The 19,189-nt window shown below is 40.6% G+C and overlaps 1 protein-coding gene across 1 annotated transcript; it reads right to left on the reverse strand.

Annotated features, from left to right (window-relative positions):
* Positions 1-3,770: 3,770 nt before the first annotated feature.
* Positions 3,771-14,373, reverse strand: snx1a (sorting nexin 1a). The gene is made up of 15 exons (XM_034307473.2): positions 14,168-14,373; positions 12,533-13,205; positions 12,016-12,152; positions 9,728-9,797; positions 9,279-9,322; positions 8,980-9,121; positions 8,803-8,881; positions 8,616-8,691; positions 7,812-7,925; positions 7,602-7,695; positions 7,016-7,221; positions 6,556-6,699; positions 6,058-6,138; positions 5,847-5,918; positions 3,771-5,711 (listed from the first exon to the last, which is right to left on the reverse strand). Exons 1-15 carry the CDS (start codon positions 14,285-14,287, stop codon positions 5,661-5,663), a joined length of 2,103 nt encoding a protein of 700 aa, XP_034163364.2. The 5' UTR covers positions 14,288-14,373; the 3' UTR covers positions 3,771-5,660.
* Positions 14,374-19,189: the final 4,816 nt, after the last annotated feature.

A 19,189-nucleotide genomic window follows, 5' to 3' on the forward strand; every position in this document is an offset into this window, starting at 1 on the left:
CGTGCTCCGCCCAGAAAACAAACAAAAACACGCCCTCGTGATTTTTCTTTTAAACATAATTCAATTTACACTTGCAGAATGAATGCAGAATGGCTGTGTGAGTCAGTTTGGTGTTTTTGTATAATTTTTTCTTCTTTATTTATTTATGCTTTGAGGAGAGGGTTGTTAAGTAATTTATGTACCTGTTCTCTATAATTTCCCTCCCTGTTTTTTTCTCTGATATTTTGCTTTGGCACTTTATCATGTTTGGCTGTGAATGAACCCTTAGTTATAACCCATTGGCACATGTTCTGTCTACAACCCCAACACAAGAGGTAACAGTGGTTCCTTGTGTTATTGTTATCTTTAATCACATATATAAATAAATAAATAAATATTTTTTAATAAATACAATCTATAAAACTTTTATGCATGTCACAATTGTTTTGTTTTCCTTTAATAAATCACTATAGGTTGCACCTCTTTAAAAAAAATAAAAAATATAATAAAAAGAATGGCTATATGAATATTATATAAAGCGTCTCATTGATGGAGCGAGAACCACATAGAGTTTAAGTTTCATTTGTAATGGTGTGTGTGTGTGTGTGAGAGAGAGAGAGAGAGATCATGAGAAGAGTCATGAGCACTTCTAGACTCTGACTAATCACTGGAGGCTGAAGCAGCAAATTCATTCATCCTGTCAATGATTAACTGGTAAAAAAAAAAAAAAAAATCCTAAAGATACACTATATGGCCAGAAGTATGTGGACACCTGACCATCACACCCATATGTAGTTCTTCCCCAAACTGTTACCACAACGTTTGAAGCATGCAATTGTCTAGAATGTTGTTGTATGCGATAGTTTTAAGATTTCCCTTCACTGGAACTAAGAGGCCCAAACCTGTTCCAGCATGACAATGCCCCTGTGCACAATGCGAGCTCCATGAAGACATGGTGTGTGAAGGTTGGAGTGGAAGAACTCGAGTGTCCTGCACAGAGCCCTGACCTCAACCCCACTGAACACCTTTGGGATGAACTGGAACACTGACTGCACCCCAGACCTCCTCACCAACATCAGCACCTGATCTCACTAATGCTCTTGTAGCTGAATGAACACAAATCCCCACAGCCACGCTCCAACATCTAGTGGACAGCCTTCCCAGAAGAGTGGAGCTTATTATAACAGAAAAGAGGGAATAAATCTGGAATGAGATGTTCAACAGGTACATATGAGTGTAATGGTCAGGTGTCCACATACCTTTGACCATGTAGTGAACTTTCTAAATTACTACAGTGTTTTATTTTTAACATTTATTTAAAAAAAAACATACACCACCACCACCAAGACGTCCCCAATAGGCTACTCTATCTCTCCTAAGTCCATTTGATCTAAAGCGAGAGTAAATGACAGACTCCTAATGTCTTGAGACAAGGTGATGTCACTTAGACTGCCAGTGTTTTGGGGCTTCTGCTTTTCCAGCTCCTGACTGTAAGAGAAACCACACAGCTGGTTGAGGATCGACTGTTCATGACGTGCATCCTCTGTCCTTTTTATACACATCACCACACTTCACATGACATGCGGTAATACTCGACTCACATACGGATTAATTTTTACTGCTGACTTCAGCTGCTTGTCTGTGAATGAGTGGCAAGAAGATACCAGATTGAACAATCCTCTTCATAACATTATCTACCCCCAACTCTCCCATTTGGTTGGAGACAAATCACACAGTCAGTCAGCGAAAGCTATTATTAGAAGATAGGTGAATGTGAATTTGAGTATTTCAAACAGCAAACTGGCCATGTGGAGACTAGGAAAAGGGGAAGTTACCTAAAGACTATTCAGACTATTATAAAGAAGTTACCAAACTATTCAAACCATAACTTTTTCAGTAATACAAACCTGACCACATGTCCTACAGTAAATAGATATACATACAGTAATTCTGATTGGTCAGGAGGTGTTGATTAATTTTCTATATCAGCAGCTCTGAGAAGCAGTTCCAGCTGCAAGTCAAATCACAGGTTTATATTAATACACTTTTTCTAATACATTATAGTTTCAATAATAACATCTCATTAATAGGAACTAGTATTGCAGATGCTCAATATAATCTAAGGCTAATAATAATAAAAATTTTATTATTATATATTATTTAGTTCACAAAATGTGTTGTTATACAAGAAAAGTTTTTTTTTTGTTAGGCAAAAAAAAAAAGTTCGTGAACAGAACAGAGGACTTTGTGCTTTCTCAGTAACAGGACACACTTCTTTTTTGTCTCATTAACTTCAAGAAAGAGAACAAAAAGTGCGAATGACTGTTTACAGCTGCTATAACATGAGTGATAACAGGAATTAACCCTTGTCATGGATTTAATTATAAACAGTTTAAAAATTAACCAATTAACAATTGTAATTGTGGGCAAATTGATGTAGTATAAGAGGAATAAAACACTTCAAGACATGATATTATTTGAAAATAATCAACTTTTTGGTGGTAAGAGTAACTCCACTTCATTCTGGGTAGCATTACACCACCCCGTTGTTGATTACTGTCCTTTAACAGCATGTCCCGTTGTGTTTTATTCCTTAAATATCTGACTGAACACCTGAGGTGTTTATTTGAGAGTAAGAAGTAGGTCCTTTATGCATATTTGACAAATTTGCATTTGATACACAAATATCAAAGGAGGAAAAAAAAAAAAACAGACTACCAACAGGTACTACAAGCAAAAAGACTTAATTTGGGCATTTCAGCAATGTGGGAAAGTTTTGTTTTTGAAACAGCAAACCACTTCAGTCCTCTCTTGTGGAACTGTGACTGCACAATGCTCAGCCTTGTTGGAGAACAGGATTTTTTCTACATGAGCAAACAACCAGAAATGCTGCCATTAAGTTCACCTGAAGCAATTCTGTGACCACAAGAAATAAACACAATACCATGTCCATTTCTCAACAGCAGATTAGCACTAGATTATGACAAGAAACAGATTAAGACATATTCTGTTCTTTGGCATCATTTGATGCAACAATTAATTTGAGGATTTTTTTTGTAGTATATGTAATTAAGTGGTTCAGCTAGTTCGAGATTCATTGAGATGAAACAAGTTGTACAGTAGGGACACAGAAGAGCTGTGTCTATATATATATAAAAAAAATTCAGCAGGAAACATGATTATCAGTTGTCTCATTGAGGTTGTGTGTAAGGTCCTTATCAGAATAAGGAACAAAATTTAACTGAAATGTATCCAAGTGATTCAGTTGGATAATTATATTGTATATTAGATTCATGGTGTATTACTTTGATTATAATATAATGTTTTATTGTCATCATAGTTTTTATTCCTTTGCTCTATACCTAAACACCATATTGTAATTCCAATTAGAAATTTAAAAACACATATGTCTTTAAATAGTAAACTTTTTATTTTTTAAGCTTGTTGTACTTGTGTGGAGAGAAAGGTAACCAGTGCCATGATGCAGCATTTTGCGGTTACAGACATGTCCAAAACCCATGGTCTCATGCGTGATTGGTTAAAATAACGCAATGAAAATGAGTTTTGCACAAGATCAGGTTGGTGGATCAGCAGTCGAGGGCAAAGACATTTAAGCCGCCATCCTGAACGTGAACCCACATGCCCCAAAATCCAGTGAGCCAAACATCCCTAACTTTTTTTTCGTGTTTGTTTCATCACAGCCACAGCACTCTCCTGTCTGTCTTTATTAAACTTTAAAAGTGTAAAAGACATCCACATATCCACAGCAGACACAGGACAACTGAGAGATATTCTTTTAAAACTATCTTTATTGTGTTTCTCAACAGAAGGTGTGCATAAGCAATATCTACTAGCTTGGTTGAAAGATTAAAAAAATACAGACTAACAAATAAACCTTTACAAACATTTATGGCAGTTCAAAAGTCTAACATGTCAGACAAGGAAGCACGACCCTTAGATTCTCACTCACAGGATCCCACTTGCATGTCCAACATTACAATCTGGGAGGGGGGAAAAAAAAGAAAGAAAAATCCCAACTCTCTTTATTATTCATTAAAAGGTGGAATGATATGCAGATGATTCTTATCAAATACAACATCCTCTGTTAGCTCAGAGAAAAACTGACTGTCAACCACCATAAAGATAATCATTCCAAAATGTCACATACCATGGTTATCACTTTTGGGGGTGAAAAAAAAGGTGACCTAAAAAAAAAAAAAAAAAAAAAATAACAAGCTCATGTGATAAGTGCATAATGGATTAAACTATACAATTGAAAATGTTAAGGCCTATATCTCTGCTTAAACAATTATTGAACAAATTCACTTGTATTGTAACACTGCCTTAAATGCTGTTTCATTAATTTCATGGATAAGAGTGGCTCGGACCTAAAATGTGCAGCACAAAACAGACACGATTTTAGGAAAACACACTTAAAGAATGGACTCACAGGCAACTTTTTCAGAGTAACATTGGTTGGTAGCATAAGTGCTAAACCAGTCTGTATTTAAGTACACAATGTATAAATGCAATTTATCTCAGATTTTCTTTTAAAGACAAACATATGACCTCTCTACATCCAAAGTGCGGCCAAAGTGCGGAATGTCTCCTGTAGGAACAGATAAAAGCCATCATAAATGGACATAGGGTTTCAGCTTCTACTACATTGCTTTATTGTCTGGAAGAGGGAAAAAAAAAAGAAAGCTGAATTCATGTGAATTAACTAAAAGAGAATCCACTATGGTCTTCTCAGTCTCCATTCCATTTTGGTTAAGTTAGATCAATCAGTGCACACCGCTGTCACACCTCATCCTCCAAATGACAAACATCAATGAGGAAATGAATCATTCAATACTTAACTTTCCATGGAATTTGATTAATATGTGTTGATTTGAGATCAGAAAACAATTTCCATTGCCTTTTCTTGCACATTTACACAATATAGCTTCCCTAACACCGTAACCTGTCGTCATGATGTGGAATTATTTCAATCAAAACATTTAACACGTAGCAGAAGCTCACAATGCGCAGTTTCCAAACTCCAAACGAGCGCCTCTCATTAGTCAGAACGCATGTAGGATTAACGATGGTTACACCAGGCACAAGAGAGGCTGGAATGGAGACAGGAGGGAGTGCAAAGGGAGGGAGGACAGAAGACAACCCAAACTTAGAAAGTGATATCTTTCTTTTCGATATCTTTTACGTTCGGAGGCAGAGGGCCCACTACTGTAAACCATTAGCACTGCAGACGTGCCAAGTCTCCGGATCCAACATGCCCTCATCTTCCCCTGGGTGGTGTGAACACTATTCACATTAATGGCACCTACTATTTCTGAAAACTACCAATATTCTTTTTTTTTTAACAAAAAATTAATGTGTCAGACCGCTCCTGTCCCATCACCGTGCATACACACCCCCTAAAACTAGTTCTGTCAAAAAAAAAAAAAAAAAAAAAAAGGTGGAGGTTAAATGGAAAAGAAAAAAAACAACTTAACAAAAGAGTTAAATCAAGGAGTATAAGCTTCTGATGATTAATGAACAAAAAATATATCGATTGTTTCTCTCTTTCCCTTTGCATTACGTCTCTTGGTTTATAGGCAAGAGGTAAAGTGTATAGAAAAGGCAGACTCAGTCTTAAGCAGGCCTGTGTATGCATGTGTGTTTATTTGTGTACACTGCCATCATGCAATTGCTTTTGCTTCTGGCAAGAATGCCTCCCAGTACTTGATCAGCTAGATGAGAAAAAGAGAGACAGAGATAGAGAGAGAGAGAGAGAGAGAGGAAGAAATAATGAGTGTTTGTTCATAATTTCTGACTAAACAGTAGTAACAGGCATATGGGAAAAAAAAAAAGTTTTAAATTTCTACCTGTTGCTGTGAATTCAGCAGTGAATCCAGATATCTGACGACTTGTTTCTTGAAATCCCGAGCCTTCTCTTTCTGTTGCAAAAAAAGTTTAGACTAAAATAAAAAACACCTTAATGCTGGTAACTATAAAGGTGCATATTTACAAACACTGTACAATTATTGTCCAAGATGTCTGCAACTCAGTGCACAAAAAGCTGTAGTTCATGCCCACCTCAAACCTCATGACTTCCTTTCGTACAGTGGCAGATACTCTCTCAAAGTCTCTCTCGTACTGACTGACTTTAGACTCCCACTGCAACACACATCAGTCACATCAGGCCATTAAGTGAACAACGATTAAATTTAAATGGTCTGTTGCTTCAAATCTATACCACTCACGCACCACCAAAACTCACACACTCAGTCGGACACACACACAAGTACTCAATACATGGATCTAAAAATACTGCAAGGCAAATGCTGTATTCAAATATTACGAGTGTCTGCTTAAGCGTAAACAGAGATAGAGGACAATCAGTCATGTAAGTGTCATCTGATTGTAATATCTTCCAATGTCTAAATTTTATTAAAAAATATTCAAAGGATAGGTAGAAAAATACGGGACAAGACCGAGCCTCATTCAGCTGTAACTGTAATAGGTTTTGTTAAAATAGTGACGCGTCCAATCCCAGTCGTGTAGTACGTTGTTTGGTTTTCATGTCAGCGTTACCTCCGTGATCTCGTCCTTGGCTTGCTGAAGTTTGTCTGGTTTGTTGGCCCACAGCAGCTTGGCCTCAGTCTCTCGTTTCTTCTGTAGCATGTTCTGAGCGTCCTGCCAGCGCTGCCATGCCTTCATCCGCTGGTCAAAGCAAGCCTGGACATGCGTGCACACGCAGACACACACACACACAACTTACTTAGAGCTAAAGCACTTTAAAGCTTTCAGCAGTAGCTGATAATTTGTGAAACTTGTCTGACCCTAGAATTAACTCTGAACTTTCTGAAAGTATGATGCATGCCTTAACTGTAGCAATTTCAAAAATTGCCTTGCCATCTCCAAAGTTCATAATAAAGCTTTCAAATCAGCGAACTGGTGTCAGTGCTGAAACTACATTAAGAACCAGGTTTAACCCTGTTCTTCAATGTGAGTGAGTGTGTGTGTGCGTGTGTGTGCGTCCGAGTCTCCATACCCTGACTGCCCCGAGTAAGCGGATGTAGTCTGCAAGATGCTCGGCGAAAATGAAGAAGTCATTAGAAGCCTGGTCCTGATGAAGCTGCTCGATGCGGTCCTCCACTTCGGCCAGCTGGGACAGGGCTCGGGAGAGCGCAGTGTTATCCTCCGAACTGCCCAACATTGCCACGCTCTTCGCAAACACTGCTGTGTTCATAGACAACTCTGCAAACAGAAAACTCGTTTATTATTATCCTATACACATACATGTGCAAACTGGAAAAACATACTGTCTCCATGCAAGCGAATATAACAGATAATGGATACTGACTACAGACATTTCCGATTGCATGGCAAACGTAAGAGTGATGCAAAATGACAAGTACAGAACACCACAATGCATACAAACGACAATGTACATGTCATTAACAGTAGTAACCAGCAACTAACACTCACTTCATCTATTCATTACATATAACCTGACTTTTATTTGCTTAATATAAAACAACCAGCCATCACCAGAATGTTTAGATCTCGAGCTACAAACTGGCTATGTGCTGATTGATACTATGTACTCCAAGGAGTTCAAAAACACATGAATCTACCTTTCCTGTGGTTAACAAGAGACTCCACCATGGCGTGGAGCTTTCTCAGCTGTTGGTCCTCACTCTCAACTTCCTGCAGCTTCTCTTCAAACCACTGACAAGCATATACATATTAACACACTCAACCACACTCAAAGAAATGAGAGATCTTAAATTGTGGTAGCTTGAATAAGAGTGAGTCATCACTCTGCCAGCAGCAGAGATACTCACAATGTCTGACTCATTCATTTTGATGGTCATCTTGCTGACTGCATCAGTGGCCTTGTTGATCATCTTGAGGAATCCAGCTCCACTCAACGCCTGGGTACTAACTGCTCTGGGTAACTAATAGAACACAGAACATGTATGCAGGTATGTTAGGGTCATACACAAACTAAGAATTTCTTCTGAGAACACTAACTACATTTTGCAGCCAAAAGTATGTGGACACCTGAGCATCACAACCCATATGTGGTTCTTTCCCCAAACTGTTGCCACAAAGTTTGAAGCACACAATTGTATAGAATGTCTCTGTACGCTGTTAAGAACATTAAGAATTTCCTTTCACGGGAACTAAGAGGCCCAAACCTGTTCCAGCATGACAATGCTCCTGTGCACAAAGCAAGCTCATGAAGACATGGTTTGCCAAGGTTGATATGGAAGAACTTGAGTGGCTCAAGCCCTGACCTCAACCCCACTGAACACCTTTGGGATGAACTGGAACACCGACTGCACCCCAGACCTCCTCATCAACATCAGTGCCTGATCTCACTAATGCTCTTGTAGCTGAATGAACACAAATCCCCACAGCCACGCTCCAACATCTAGTGGAAAGCCTTCCCAGAAGAGTGGAGCTTATTATAACAGCAAAGGGGGAACCGAATCCATGTTAATGCCCATCGTCTTGGAATGAGCACATACTAGTGTGATGTTTAGTTGTTCACATACTTTTGGCCATATAGTGTATATCGTGGAGTGTCTTACTACATAAATGATCCAACAGTTAAGAGCGTGTGCGAAAGAGATCTCTCTTACCTCCTCTTTCTCTAAAAACTCTCTCACATCTGGGTCTTGCAGTAGAGATGGATGAGACACAAGTCTCTGGAGGTACCTAAGCATTAATTTGATGGGTGAAACCCCATTAGAGAAACACCAATCACTGTCATAATTGAACAATCGGTATAAAATCCATAACTAAGAATGAAATTGTAGAGAGAATAACCTTTCAAGAGCAGCTCTCCTCCTTTCAACAAACTCGGCTGATGATGGATCTTCTTTTCCCACCTTCACTTTGGTCATTCCTTTTCAAAAACAGTACACGTGGCAGATGAATTTTGGTAAACCTAACTAAGAAGGAAAAAAATTTCAAACAATTTTTGTTCTACAAAATCCAAGATACCCAGAATGCTCTTCTCTGGTGGTGGAGGCACAATGTATCCGTTCGGTGAATGCTTTTCGTAAAGTTTCTCGTAGAGACCCAGAAAATCGCTGAAGCGCCTGCGCACTGTGAACTGCTTACTGCGGAACATGGGCAATGTCGTCTGTGCGTATGTGTGAGAGAGAAAGATATACGGTCAGAGTTAGAGTCAAGCTGTCACACACACACACACTATTGCATGTGCTTTCACACTATAGTGAAAAGACTTTGCTTATACATTCACAATAAAAAGACAACGTTTCAAACATAAAGGCTAATACCTGTGTGGAGACTCTGTAGGCCATATAGGCATTCATACCATCACCTGCAGGAAAGAGGAAGCAGTGAGTGCATCAGATAAACCACCCTAAAACAAGTAATGTTTTATTACGTCAGGCGTTATCTGCTAAAATGTTTTACGTAAATCACAAAGCCAGTCATAATGGAGATACAGCTAAAGGAGACTGGTTGCAGATCTCCAGCAATGGCCTACTTTTACCCACATGGGGGAAGGGCAGAGGAAACAGCAGCTAGCTGGCATAAGGCAAAATAGGGAAGTGAAATATTCTCAGTGTTTGTTGAGCATTGTCTCACAGATCACATATATCAAAAATGTAACTGTCGTCACAATGCTGATTTTCCACTTCCCACTGCAATACATGGTAGTATGTTCTCGACAAAATAACTTCCTTTGAGGTCAACCACGAGGAATTGTAGGGGATGGACTTACCCACTTTCTCTGGGTTTGTAACTGAAATGTTCAGATCAAATTTGTCCTCCTTCTCCTCTTCCTCCTCCAGCTGTATTGTGTGTACATGAGACAGAATAAGAGACAGAAACACACACTGTAAGCAGGCTTGGAAATTCTCTCAAATGACCATCCAAGGGTTTCCAAAGGCTGTTGATATTACAGTCATTAGTACTGTTCAAGTCAATTCCATTTTATTTGTATAACGCCTTTAACAATGCCCACTGTCACAAAGCAACTTTACAAAAATTTATAAATTCAAGATATAAATTTAAACTTATAAATTTATCCTTTGTATTTATGTACTTTTGTTACTACACTTATCCATCCAACCACCAGAGAAAGTAAAACTACTTCGATTTAATTTTGACAAAAAAAAACTTTCATTCTTTTTCAATTTGTTTACGTACTTCTTCTTACTCTTTTCCAAATCCTACCATCTGCTGCTCTACTCACACGGTCTGGTGGTTGGTAGAACTACTTTAAGCAAGAATGTTAATTTGCTTGAACAGATACAAGACAACATAATCCAAGATCAAGAATATGGAAATATTGAGGAACCTGAGCAAAACATAGTAGAGTTTAAATACAGTAACTCTAATGCTAGCACAACACGCAGTCACCTCGTATTTAAACACTTTGAGTGAAAATGAAAACACTAAACAGATAATGTTTTTACATGAGAGGAGAGAATACTACAGCTCACAGCTGAAACATTATCCGAAGAATGTCTGCCTTTTTGCTGAGGGGGCAAATACCATGCTACTTCACCAGGAGTGGATAAAGACCGGCTACATAAATTTACTCCTCACAAGAATTCAAGTACTCACTCATTTTCCATAACCTGTATTAATTCACAGGACTGACCCGTCATATTTATTTGCCACATTTTAAGCATGTTACTTTGACTTCCATGTCACCCACTGCGTGGGATTGAGCAGCACACTGGAGCTTTCACTTGCTCGATAAGATAGCTAATAAATGTATAAGTTGTCCAGCCTTGTACAAAGTCATGGAAATATCTTTTAAGAACTTTTGTATATGTTGTGCTTGTGCATTCCTGGGTGAAAAAATGGTCCAAGCCCAAGATGGCAAATATGAAGCTTTTAATGGTCTTAACAACAAATCATTGGTCAGAAAATGAGCAAGAATGAAACAAATGCACTCCTGAGAGCTCCTGTGCCTCCATTTGCTGGTTTACGTTTGCTGCAGTGAACTGTTTGTTTGGGGAAAAGCTAGAAACAGGGAAATTCACTTCTAAAGTCTTCTTGTAAACAAAGATATAATCATGATAATGACTTAAATATTTGATGTAAAATTCAAACTAACACATCTCTGGGTGTGCAACATTTTCCAAAAATATCTTCTGGGATGTTTCCCCCCCTTTTTTCCATTAGTCATTATTTGGTTCTCTGCCACACCTGATGGGCCACAAGGCTTACACATTTAAAGAAATCAAAGGGAAAAGCTTCCCATACTAACTTCCTTTATCTACTTGTTTAATTTTCTGACCGGTGATTTGTTGTTAAGACCATTAACATTAGCTTAATATTTTGCCATTTTGGGCTTGGCCCATTTTTTATTTATTTATTTTTTGCCCAGGAATGTATATACACAAGCTTGAGATCATATTTGAACATTTTTACCAGCATTTATACTGAAGATGGCTGCAGTAAAGACCTGGCAAATCAACTCAAGGGAGGAAACTCAGCATTTGGTGATGTCCATGGGGTCCAGACTTCAGGTAGTCATTGACTGCAAAGGATTTACCTCCAAGTAATAAAAATAATCCTAATATTTATGATTATATTAGTTTGTCCCATTACTTTTGAGCCTGTGAAAATGGAGGAACTCTGTAAAAAATGGCTGTAATTCCTAAACGGTTAATGCGATATTTTTGTTAAACCCCTTCAATTAAAGCTGAAAGTCTACGCTTCAGTCACATCTTGACTGCTTCATTTCAAATCCACTGTGGTGGTGTACAGAGGCAAAATTACCAAAACTGTGTCACTGTCCCAATATTTATGGACCTGACTGTATATTATATATATATATATATATATATATATATATATATATAAAAAATATTTTATTCTAACACAAAAAAATTGCACTGTTTACATCTTAATTTAATAATGGTTATACAATAGCAACCCTAGCTTGTCGTTATGGTGATACAATGATGCTGTCGAATTTGCAAAAATTGGTACTTAATCTAAGAATATACTCTGATTGGCTCTGAGAGATTTGTGTTGCGCTGGATTATATACCTCTTCTAGTGTTTTAGGTTGAGGTTTGGAGGCACTCGCTGAAGCCGAGAGAGAGGAAGCTGGCGCTGAGGCCTTCGGTGTTTCTCTCTTCCTGCGGTCATTACGAGGACTGTCCAGAGAGAGCTCAACAGTGGCCTCTGGTAAGGAGGGAGGGAGGAAAAAGAGAAAGAATGTTGCAGATCGCACATGACACATTGCCTCAAGTTCCCAGGAAGTGAGCAGAGGGTTGAGGTCACTTCCAGGCCACATCACCATCAAGTAAAGCCCAGGCCTTGAAGCTAAAATGCCTCATCAGCACAGCAAAGACCGGATCAGAATGAAAAACAACAGCAAAAAAAAAAAAAAAAAAAGCTGCCCTTGCTCTTCCTAAACTCAAAGACTCACTGCTGAAACTGCAGTTCCTTATCATACTTTTCCAAGAAGAGCTACGAAAGTACTAAATAAAACTCCAAGCTCAAGGTTGACTACATCTACAAAAACAGTCCTATCAAGTTAAGTCACAGCAAAGACAGAGTACCTGTAAACAGATCGTCCTCGTCCGAGTGCAGTCCGTTGGTTTTGGAGCTGGTGTCCACGCTGGGTTTAGCAGCAGCAGCAGCAGAAGCAGCAGAAGCAGCAGCAGGTGGGACTCTGGTGACCTCAGTAAAAAGATCAGGACCGGCATCTTTAGACTGGTCAGCATGCCCTTTACTGATTTCCTTTGCCTGAGGTTTCTTCACCGCAGCTTGCAAAGGCTCCTCGAACAGGTCGTCACCATCGTCATCATCATCTCCAAACAGGTCAGGTCCTTTCTTACCGGCTGCAGCGCCATCTAGAGGTTTGGGTGCTGTTTTAGTAGTACCGTCTCTTGGTGGCTCTTCGAAAATGTCCTCGGACTTTCTGATGTCATTTTGAGGTGCACCAAATACCTCGCTATTGACATCACCCTGTGCAGCTGAACTCTTGGTGATGTCGCTCTTCAGTAAAGATGCACTGGTTTTATCAGGGACTGGTTGAGCTCCAGACTCGCCTAAAGGATCAGAAAACAGGTCGACCTCCACAGAGGCAGCTCCTTTAGTGTCCTTCTCGGGTTCAGCGTTTGGGCCACTCGGGTCTTTCAGAGGATCTTCTAGGGCTTTACTGAAGACGTCTTTAGGAGACTCGCTAGCGCTGACATGAATTAGAGGATCCACTGGTGTATGAGAGAGCACCTGCATAAAGAAGGCAGAGAAAAACACGGTATAGACCGACACAAAACAGAATGCTTGGACTGATTAGGACTTGGTACTTTAAAGATTTCTGTTCTTCTTGCTTTTTCTTTTTAAAAAAAGAACAAAACAAAACAAAAAAAAACACAAGCTCACACAAAAACTCACATGAGCAGGGGTTGAGAACTTTGGCCACAGCTTTTACTACACTCCTGCACAATACACTACACCCTTGCTATTGAGTCACAGCTTACAAAAGAGCCAACAAATGTCTGACAAGAAGGAAGAGAGATGAAGTTTTGCAGAGCAGCACTTCCTTGAATGAATTTGCATGAGCTTTTCTGCATCTGTCTTCTCATTTACTTACAGCAGTCCACCATTTCCCAAGCCTCAGTGATCATGTTCATCTGTTGCACTAACCCATCTCAGACTAATTCACTTCTCAAGCCTGGCATGATTAACACACAGGCCATGTTTCTATAATATTTACACAGAAGGCAGATTTACAGTTGACTGCATTAACCATGAACACATCAGGCAGCCCGTGATTGTTTACACTGCTGTGTCTTCAGGAAATAGACTACACCAAGCTTGAAACTTTTCGTTAATTTTTTAGGTGTTTTGCCAACCAGAATTTGTGAAAGCTGCCATAGCTAGCGAGCTAAAGTTTCTCACAGCTAGCTTATCTTATTTCATCTTATCTTATCCGTGTTCGGTGTAAAGCGAACAGATTAAAAGTAAGGCTAATGACTGCTGTGGAGTTAGCTAAGCGCTAGCTGACTAGCTAGACAAACATTCTGGCTAGCAAGTCGCACTAGCCAAACAGTGAAACTACACTGGAAAGACGAGTTCACGCCTAAAGTTTACAGCCTCGCAGAGAGCTAGCATTAGCTTAGCCAATTAGCGGAGACACAGGTCTCCGTGTTGATCTAATAGAGGCTGGACACACAACGTAGTTTACTCACGCTGCCTGTGAAAATGTCCGCTCCTTCATCGCTGTCCTCGTCCTCGCCTAACTCAGGCTCCAGGTCCTGCTCCTCTGAGTCGGGAAAAGGAGGCGGACTGCGCTCCGAGCCGGCCGCCATCTTCACTCTCAGCCTACTATAACGAAACACAAGGAAAGCTGCGGCATAAAACTTTAGCTCAGGGGAAAAAATTGTAAGAATCGCAAACTGTACATCAGCGCCCTCTACTGACAGCTGTACTGAACAGCACTCAGATCATCAGCGCCCTCTACTGTTAGCTGTACTGAACAGCACTCAGATCATCAGCGCCCTCTACTGATAGCTGTACTGAACAGCACTCAGATCATCAGCGCCCTCTACTGATAGCTGTACTGAACAGCACTGAAATCATCAGCGCCCTCTACTGACAGCTGTACTGAACAGCACTCAGATCATCAGCGCCCTCTACTGACAGCTGTACTGAACAGCACTCAGATCATCAGCGCCCTCTACTGACAGCTGTACCGAACAGCACTCAGATCATCAGCGCCCTCTACTGACAGCTGTGCCGCACAGCACTCAGATCATCAGCGCCCTCTACTGACAGCTGTACTGAACAGCACTCAGATCATCAGCGCCCTCTACTGACAGCTGTACCGAACAGCACTCAGATCATCAGCGCCCTCTACTGACAGCTGTACCGAACAGCACTCAGATCATCAGCGCCCTCTACTGACAGCTGTACTGAACAGACAGCACATCAGCACCCCACTGACATCTGTACTGAACAGAGAGCATATCAGCGCCCCCTACTGACACCTGTACTGAACACACAGCACATCAGTGCCCTCTACTGACACTTGTACTAAACACACAGCACGTCAGCACCCCATTAACATCTGTACTGAACACAGAGCATATCAGCGCCCCCTACTGGCACCTGTACTGAACACACAGATCATCAGTGCTCTCTATTAATACCTGTACTGAACACACGGCATATCAGCGCCCCCTACTGGCACCTGTACTGAACACACAGATCATCAGTGCTCTATTAATACCTGTACTGAACACACAGCACATCAGTGTCCTCTACCGACACTTGTACTGAACAGCACTCAGATCATCAGCGCCCTCTACTGACACCAGTACTGAACACACAGCACATCAGTGCCCTCTACTGACACTTGTACTAAACACACAGCACGTCAGCACCCCATTAACATCTGTACTGAACACAGAGCATATCAGCGCCCCCTACTGGCACCTGTACTGAACACACAGATCATCAGTGCTCTCTATTAATACCTGTACTGAACACACGGCACATCAATACTCTCTATTGACACCTGTACTGAACACACAGATCATCAGTGCCCCCTACTGACACCCATACTGAACACACAGTACGTCAGTGCCCCCTATTGACACCAGTACTGAACACACAGATCATCAGTGCTCTCTATTAATGCCTGTACTGAACACACAGATCATCAGCGCTCTCTATTAATGCCTGTACTGAACACACAGATCATCAGCGCCCCCTTTTGACACCCATACTGAACACACAGATCATCAGTGCCCTCTATTAATGCCTGTACTGAACACACAGATCATCAGCGCCCCCTTTTGACACCCATACTGAACACACAGATCATCAGTGCCCTCTATTAATACCTGTACTGAACACACAGCACATCAGCACCCCACTGACATCTGTACTGAACACACAGCACATCAGCGCCCTCTACTGGCACCTGTACTGAACACACAGATCATCAGCGCCCCCTATTGACACCCATACTGAACACACAGCAAATCAGTGCCCCATACTGACACCTGTACTGAACACACAGATCATCAGCACCCCCTACTGACACCTGTACTGAACACATAGCACATTAGTGCCCCTATTGACCCCTGTACTGAACAGCACACAGATCATCAGCACCCTGGAATGTTCTGTGTGTCTTTGTGGAGGTGAGAGAGTCAAGGCTGTACTGACAAAACAAGGCTGGGGTGTGAAAGGAGTTGGCTCTTATCTAGACACTTACCTTCGATCCATAAGGTTAACTGAAGGACTTGATAAACTGTCCTGTTTTATTTATTACTGTGTGTTTAATGGGATTTAATACTTCATTGCACCACTCTTGTTGATCCAGATTCTGTCCTTTCGCTCATATTGGGTTCTCCTACTCAGGTTTTGGTGTTATGGCCCACTGGTGCTGGTGCATGGCTGGGCCAGTGCCAGAGCCATAGTGGAGTAGTGTGTGTCCTTTCTGCTATTCACAGCCTGCTGGGAAAGGGACAGAAATACAATCAGCAATCTGTTACTTTTCTGAACTTTGTTCAAAGAAGCAGCAATCAGACAATCTGGTAAGTCTCAACATCTTCAACATGACCCTGAGCCAAGCAGCTTTTCCGGTGGGCTTAAGCATGACCACCATCATCCCTGTAAAGTAATTTCCTCCCCAAAGAAATTTTCTGTGTCTTGCCTTAATGACTGTTGGCCCATTACACTCACACCTGCCATCATCAAGTGCTTTGAGTGGCTAGTCATGAGACACATAAAGAGCAGTCTTCCCACCACACTGGACCCATTTCAATACACCTACCACCCTAACCAGTCAACAAAGGACACCGTATCTGCTGCCGTCCATCTGTCTTTGACCCACCTGGACAAAAAAGACAATTATGTGGGCATGCTGTTCATCAACTTAAGTTCAGCATTCAGCACAATCATCCCACAGCAAATCAGAGAAAAGCTGAACCTGCTGGGCTTCACCAACTTCCTCTGCAACTGGATCCTGGACATTCTGACAGGGATGCTCCATTCCGTCACCACCTCCAGCACAACCTCACTGAACACCAGTGCTACCCAGGGCTGTGTGTTCAGTTCACTGCTGTTTACTCTGCTGAGTCACATCTGTGCTGCAAAGTACAGCTCAAATCACATCATCAGGTTTGCTGACGATACTACATTCATGGCCAATGATGAGTCAGCATACAGGGAGGAGGAGAATGGTGCAGAGACAACAATCTATCTAGCAATGTCGACAAAATGAAAGAGTTGATGGTTCTCTTGCAGGAGGACCTGCATGGACCATTCACCAATGCACATCAACAGAGTAACTGTGGAAAAAGTAAAAAGCTCCAAGTTTTTGGTACGCATATCACAGAGGACCTCTCCTGGACTCTCTTCACCATCTGCCTAGCCAAGAAAGCCCAGCAGCGTCTTCACTTCCTGAGGAAGTTGAAGAGCACAAACCTCTCCCTCCCATCCGTACAACCTTCTACAGGGGGATAATAGAGAGTGTACTGAGCAGCTATCTCACTCTCTGGCATTGACACCTCCTTCCAAAAACACTGCATCTGCAAAGCCTCCAGCATTGTGCATAACCCCTCCAACCCCTCTCATGGACACTCCTCTCACCTGCAAGAAGGTACCGGAGCATCTGTGCTACCACCACCAGAGGCAGGTAGAATATTCAATACACTGCTGCTTCCCAACACTTACCTAGACTAGTCAACAGCCACCATTGTACAACCATTACTGCACACCTGCATTTTATGAGACACTTTTTTTTTTACTTGCTGCTACCTCTCACTTGATATTGCTGCTACACTGCTCTTCGCAGTTAGTAGTTTTACAGACAATTGTTTGCACTGGTTCTCCCATGCAACACTGCTCTGTTTGACTGTCTAGTTAACATGTATTGTCCTGTGTATTTATTGATCTGAGTATTGTATATTATTGACTATTTTTCACTGTTGTGTATTTGTAATTTATGTAGTCCTGTGTTCTGTGCTACTGTATTGTTGTGTTGCATCATGGTCCTAGAGAAATGTTATTCCATTCCAATGTATTCGAGCTATAAAGAGGATTCACAATAAAAATCCACTTGATTTCACTTGACTAGAATACAAAGTGCATTGAAGCATTGCATCATTATGATGCATCATTTTGAAGTAAACAGAAGATTACAGTATGTTATCTCAATCTCCCATTGCCCCTCCCCAAACCCATGCCATTATTTCCTGACACAACTGTGACCTGATGATTTCATTATCAATATTCATTGCAGGTGTGATGATCATTTGGGTATTTTGGTGTTGCTGTGTATCTTATGGAATCAGGCATAGTCCTGTCAAATATTAGATCACACCCTCTCGACCCCCACATTTCAGACAGACACTAATCTCAAAGATCTGAACATTTTTTTTTCATTTACAACTAGATTGTTTGCAGTAAAAAAAAAAAGTCACAAATTCCCTTAATTTGATTTTTTTTATTTTAAAATTTAAAATTACCCCAACAGATTGAAAGTTAACTAAAGAATGTTGGATGATAGTGTAACCCAATATAATCATGAAAAAAAAACATTAAATAATGTCTGTTCCAGGGGATCAACTCTGACCTGATATAACTAACCATATATAACTGACCATATATAATGAAGGGCATAGAAAAAACACACCATAGCAGGTTTTATACAAAACATATAACATCACAAAAAAAGTCACATTGTAACCATTACTGAAATATGACATATGACACAAATGGGAGCTGCACTAACACACCACATTCAGTTCTTCAGAGACCAGAAGAGCATCTAACTCCCATGAAAATGAGAAAGATATGTTAGGTTAGAACTAAAATCTTAGGTTATGAAAGCATGTGTTCTCTAAAACTTTGATCTGTGGAGTTGCATCCACTTTAAGTTGGCCAGCTAGTTAAAGTTAAGGAATTTAGTGAACACACACACAACATGCCTGATATCTCCCTCATTTGCTTTTATTTGCTTCTTTAGTCTCACTGTGTCTACCCAAAATCTCAGTAACATTAATGGAGGCCTAGTGAATTAATGTCATTATGTCTTAAATCATCACGTCTTGAAGAAAGGGAAAAGCTAATTCATGTTCTGGATTCAGTTTAATGTGTAATCAACTTTCACATAATGTTTAAAACAGAAACTCTGTGTTTTTTTAGTGTACAGCTCAGACTGTGAGTCATGTAAGAACCACAATAAAGAGTATTGAGTG

The sequence above is a fragment of the Pangasianodon hypophthalmus genome, chromosome 9, assembly GCF_027358585.1.
Source record: "Pangasianodon hypophthalmus isolate fPanHyp1 chromosome 9, fPanHyp1.pri, whole genome shotgun sequence".
Lineage (NCBI taxonomy): Eukaryota > Metazoa > Chordata > Actinopteri > Siluriformes > Pangasiidae > Pangasianodon > Pangasianodon hypophthalmus.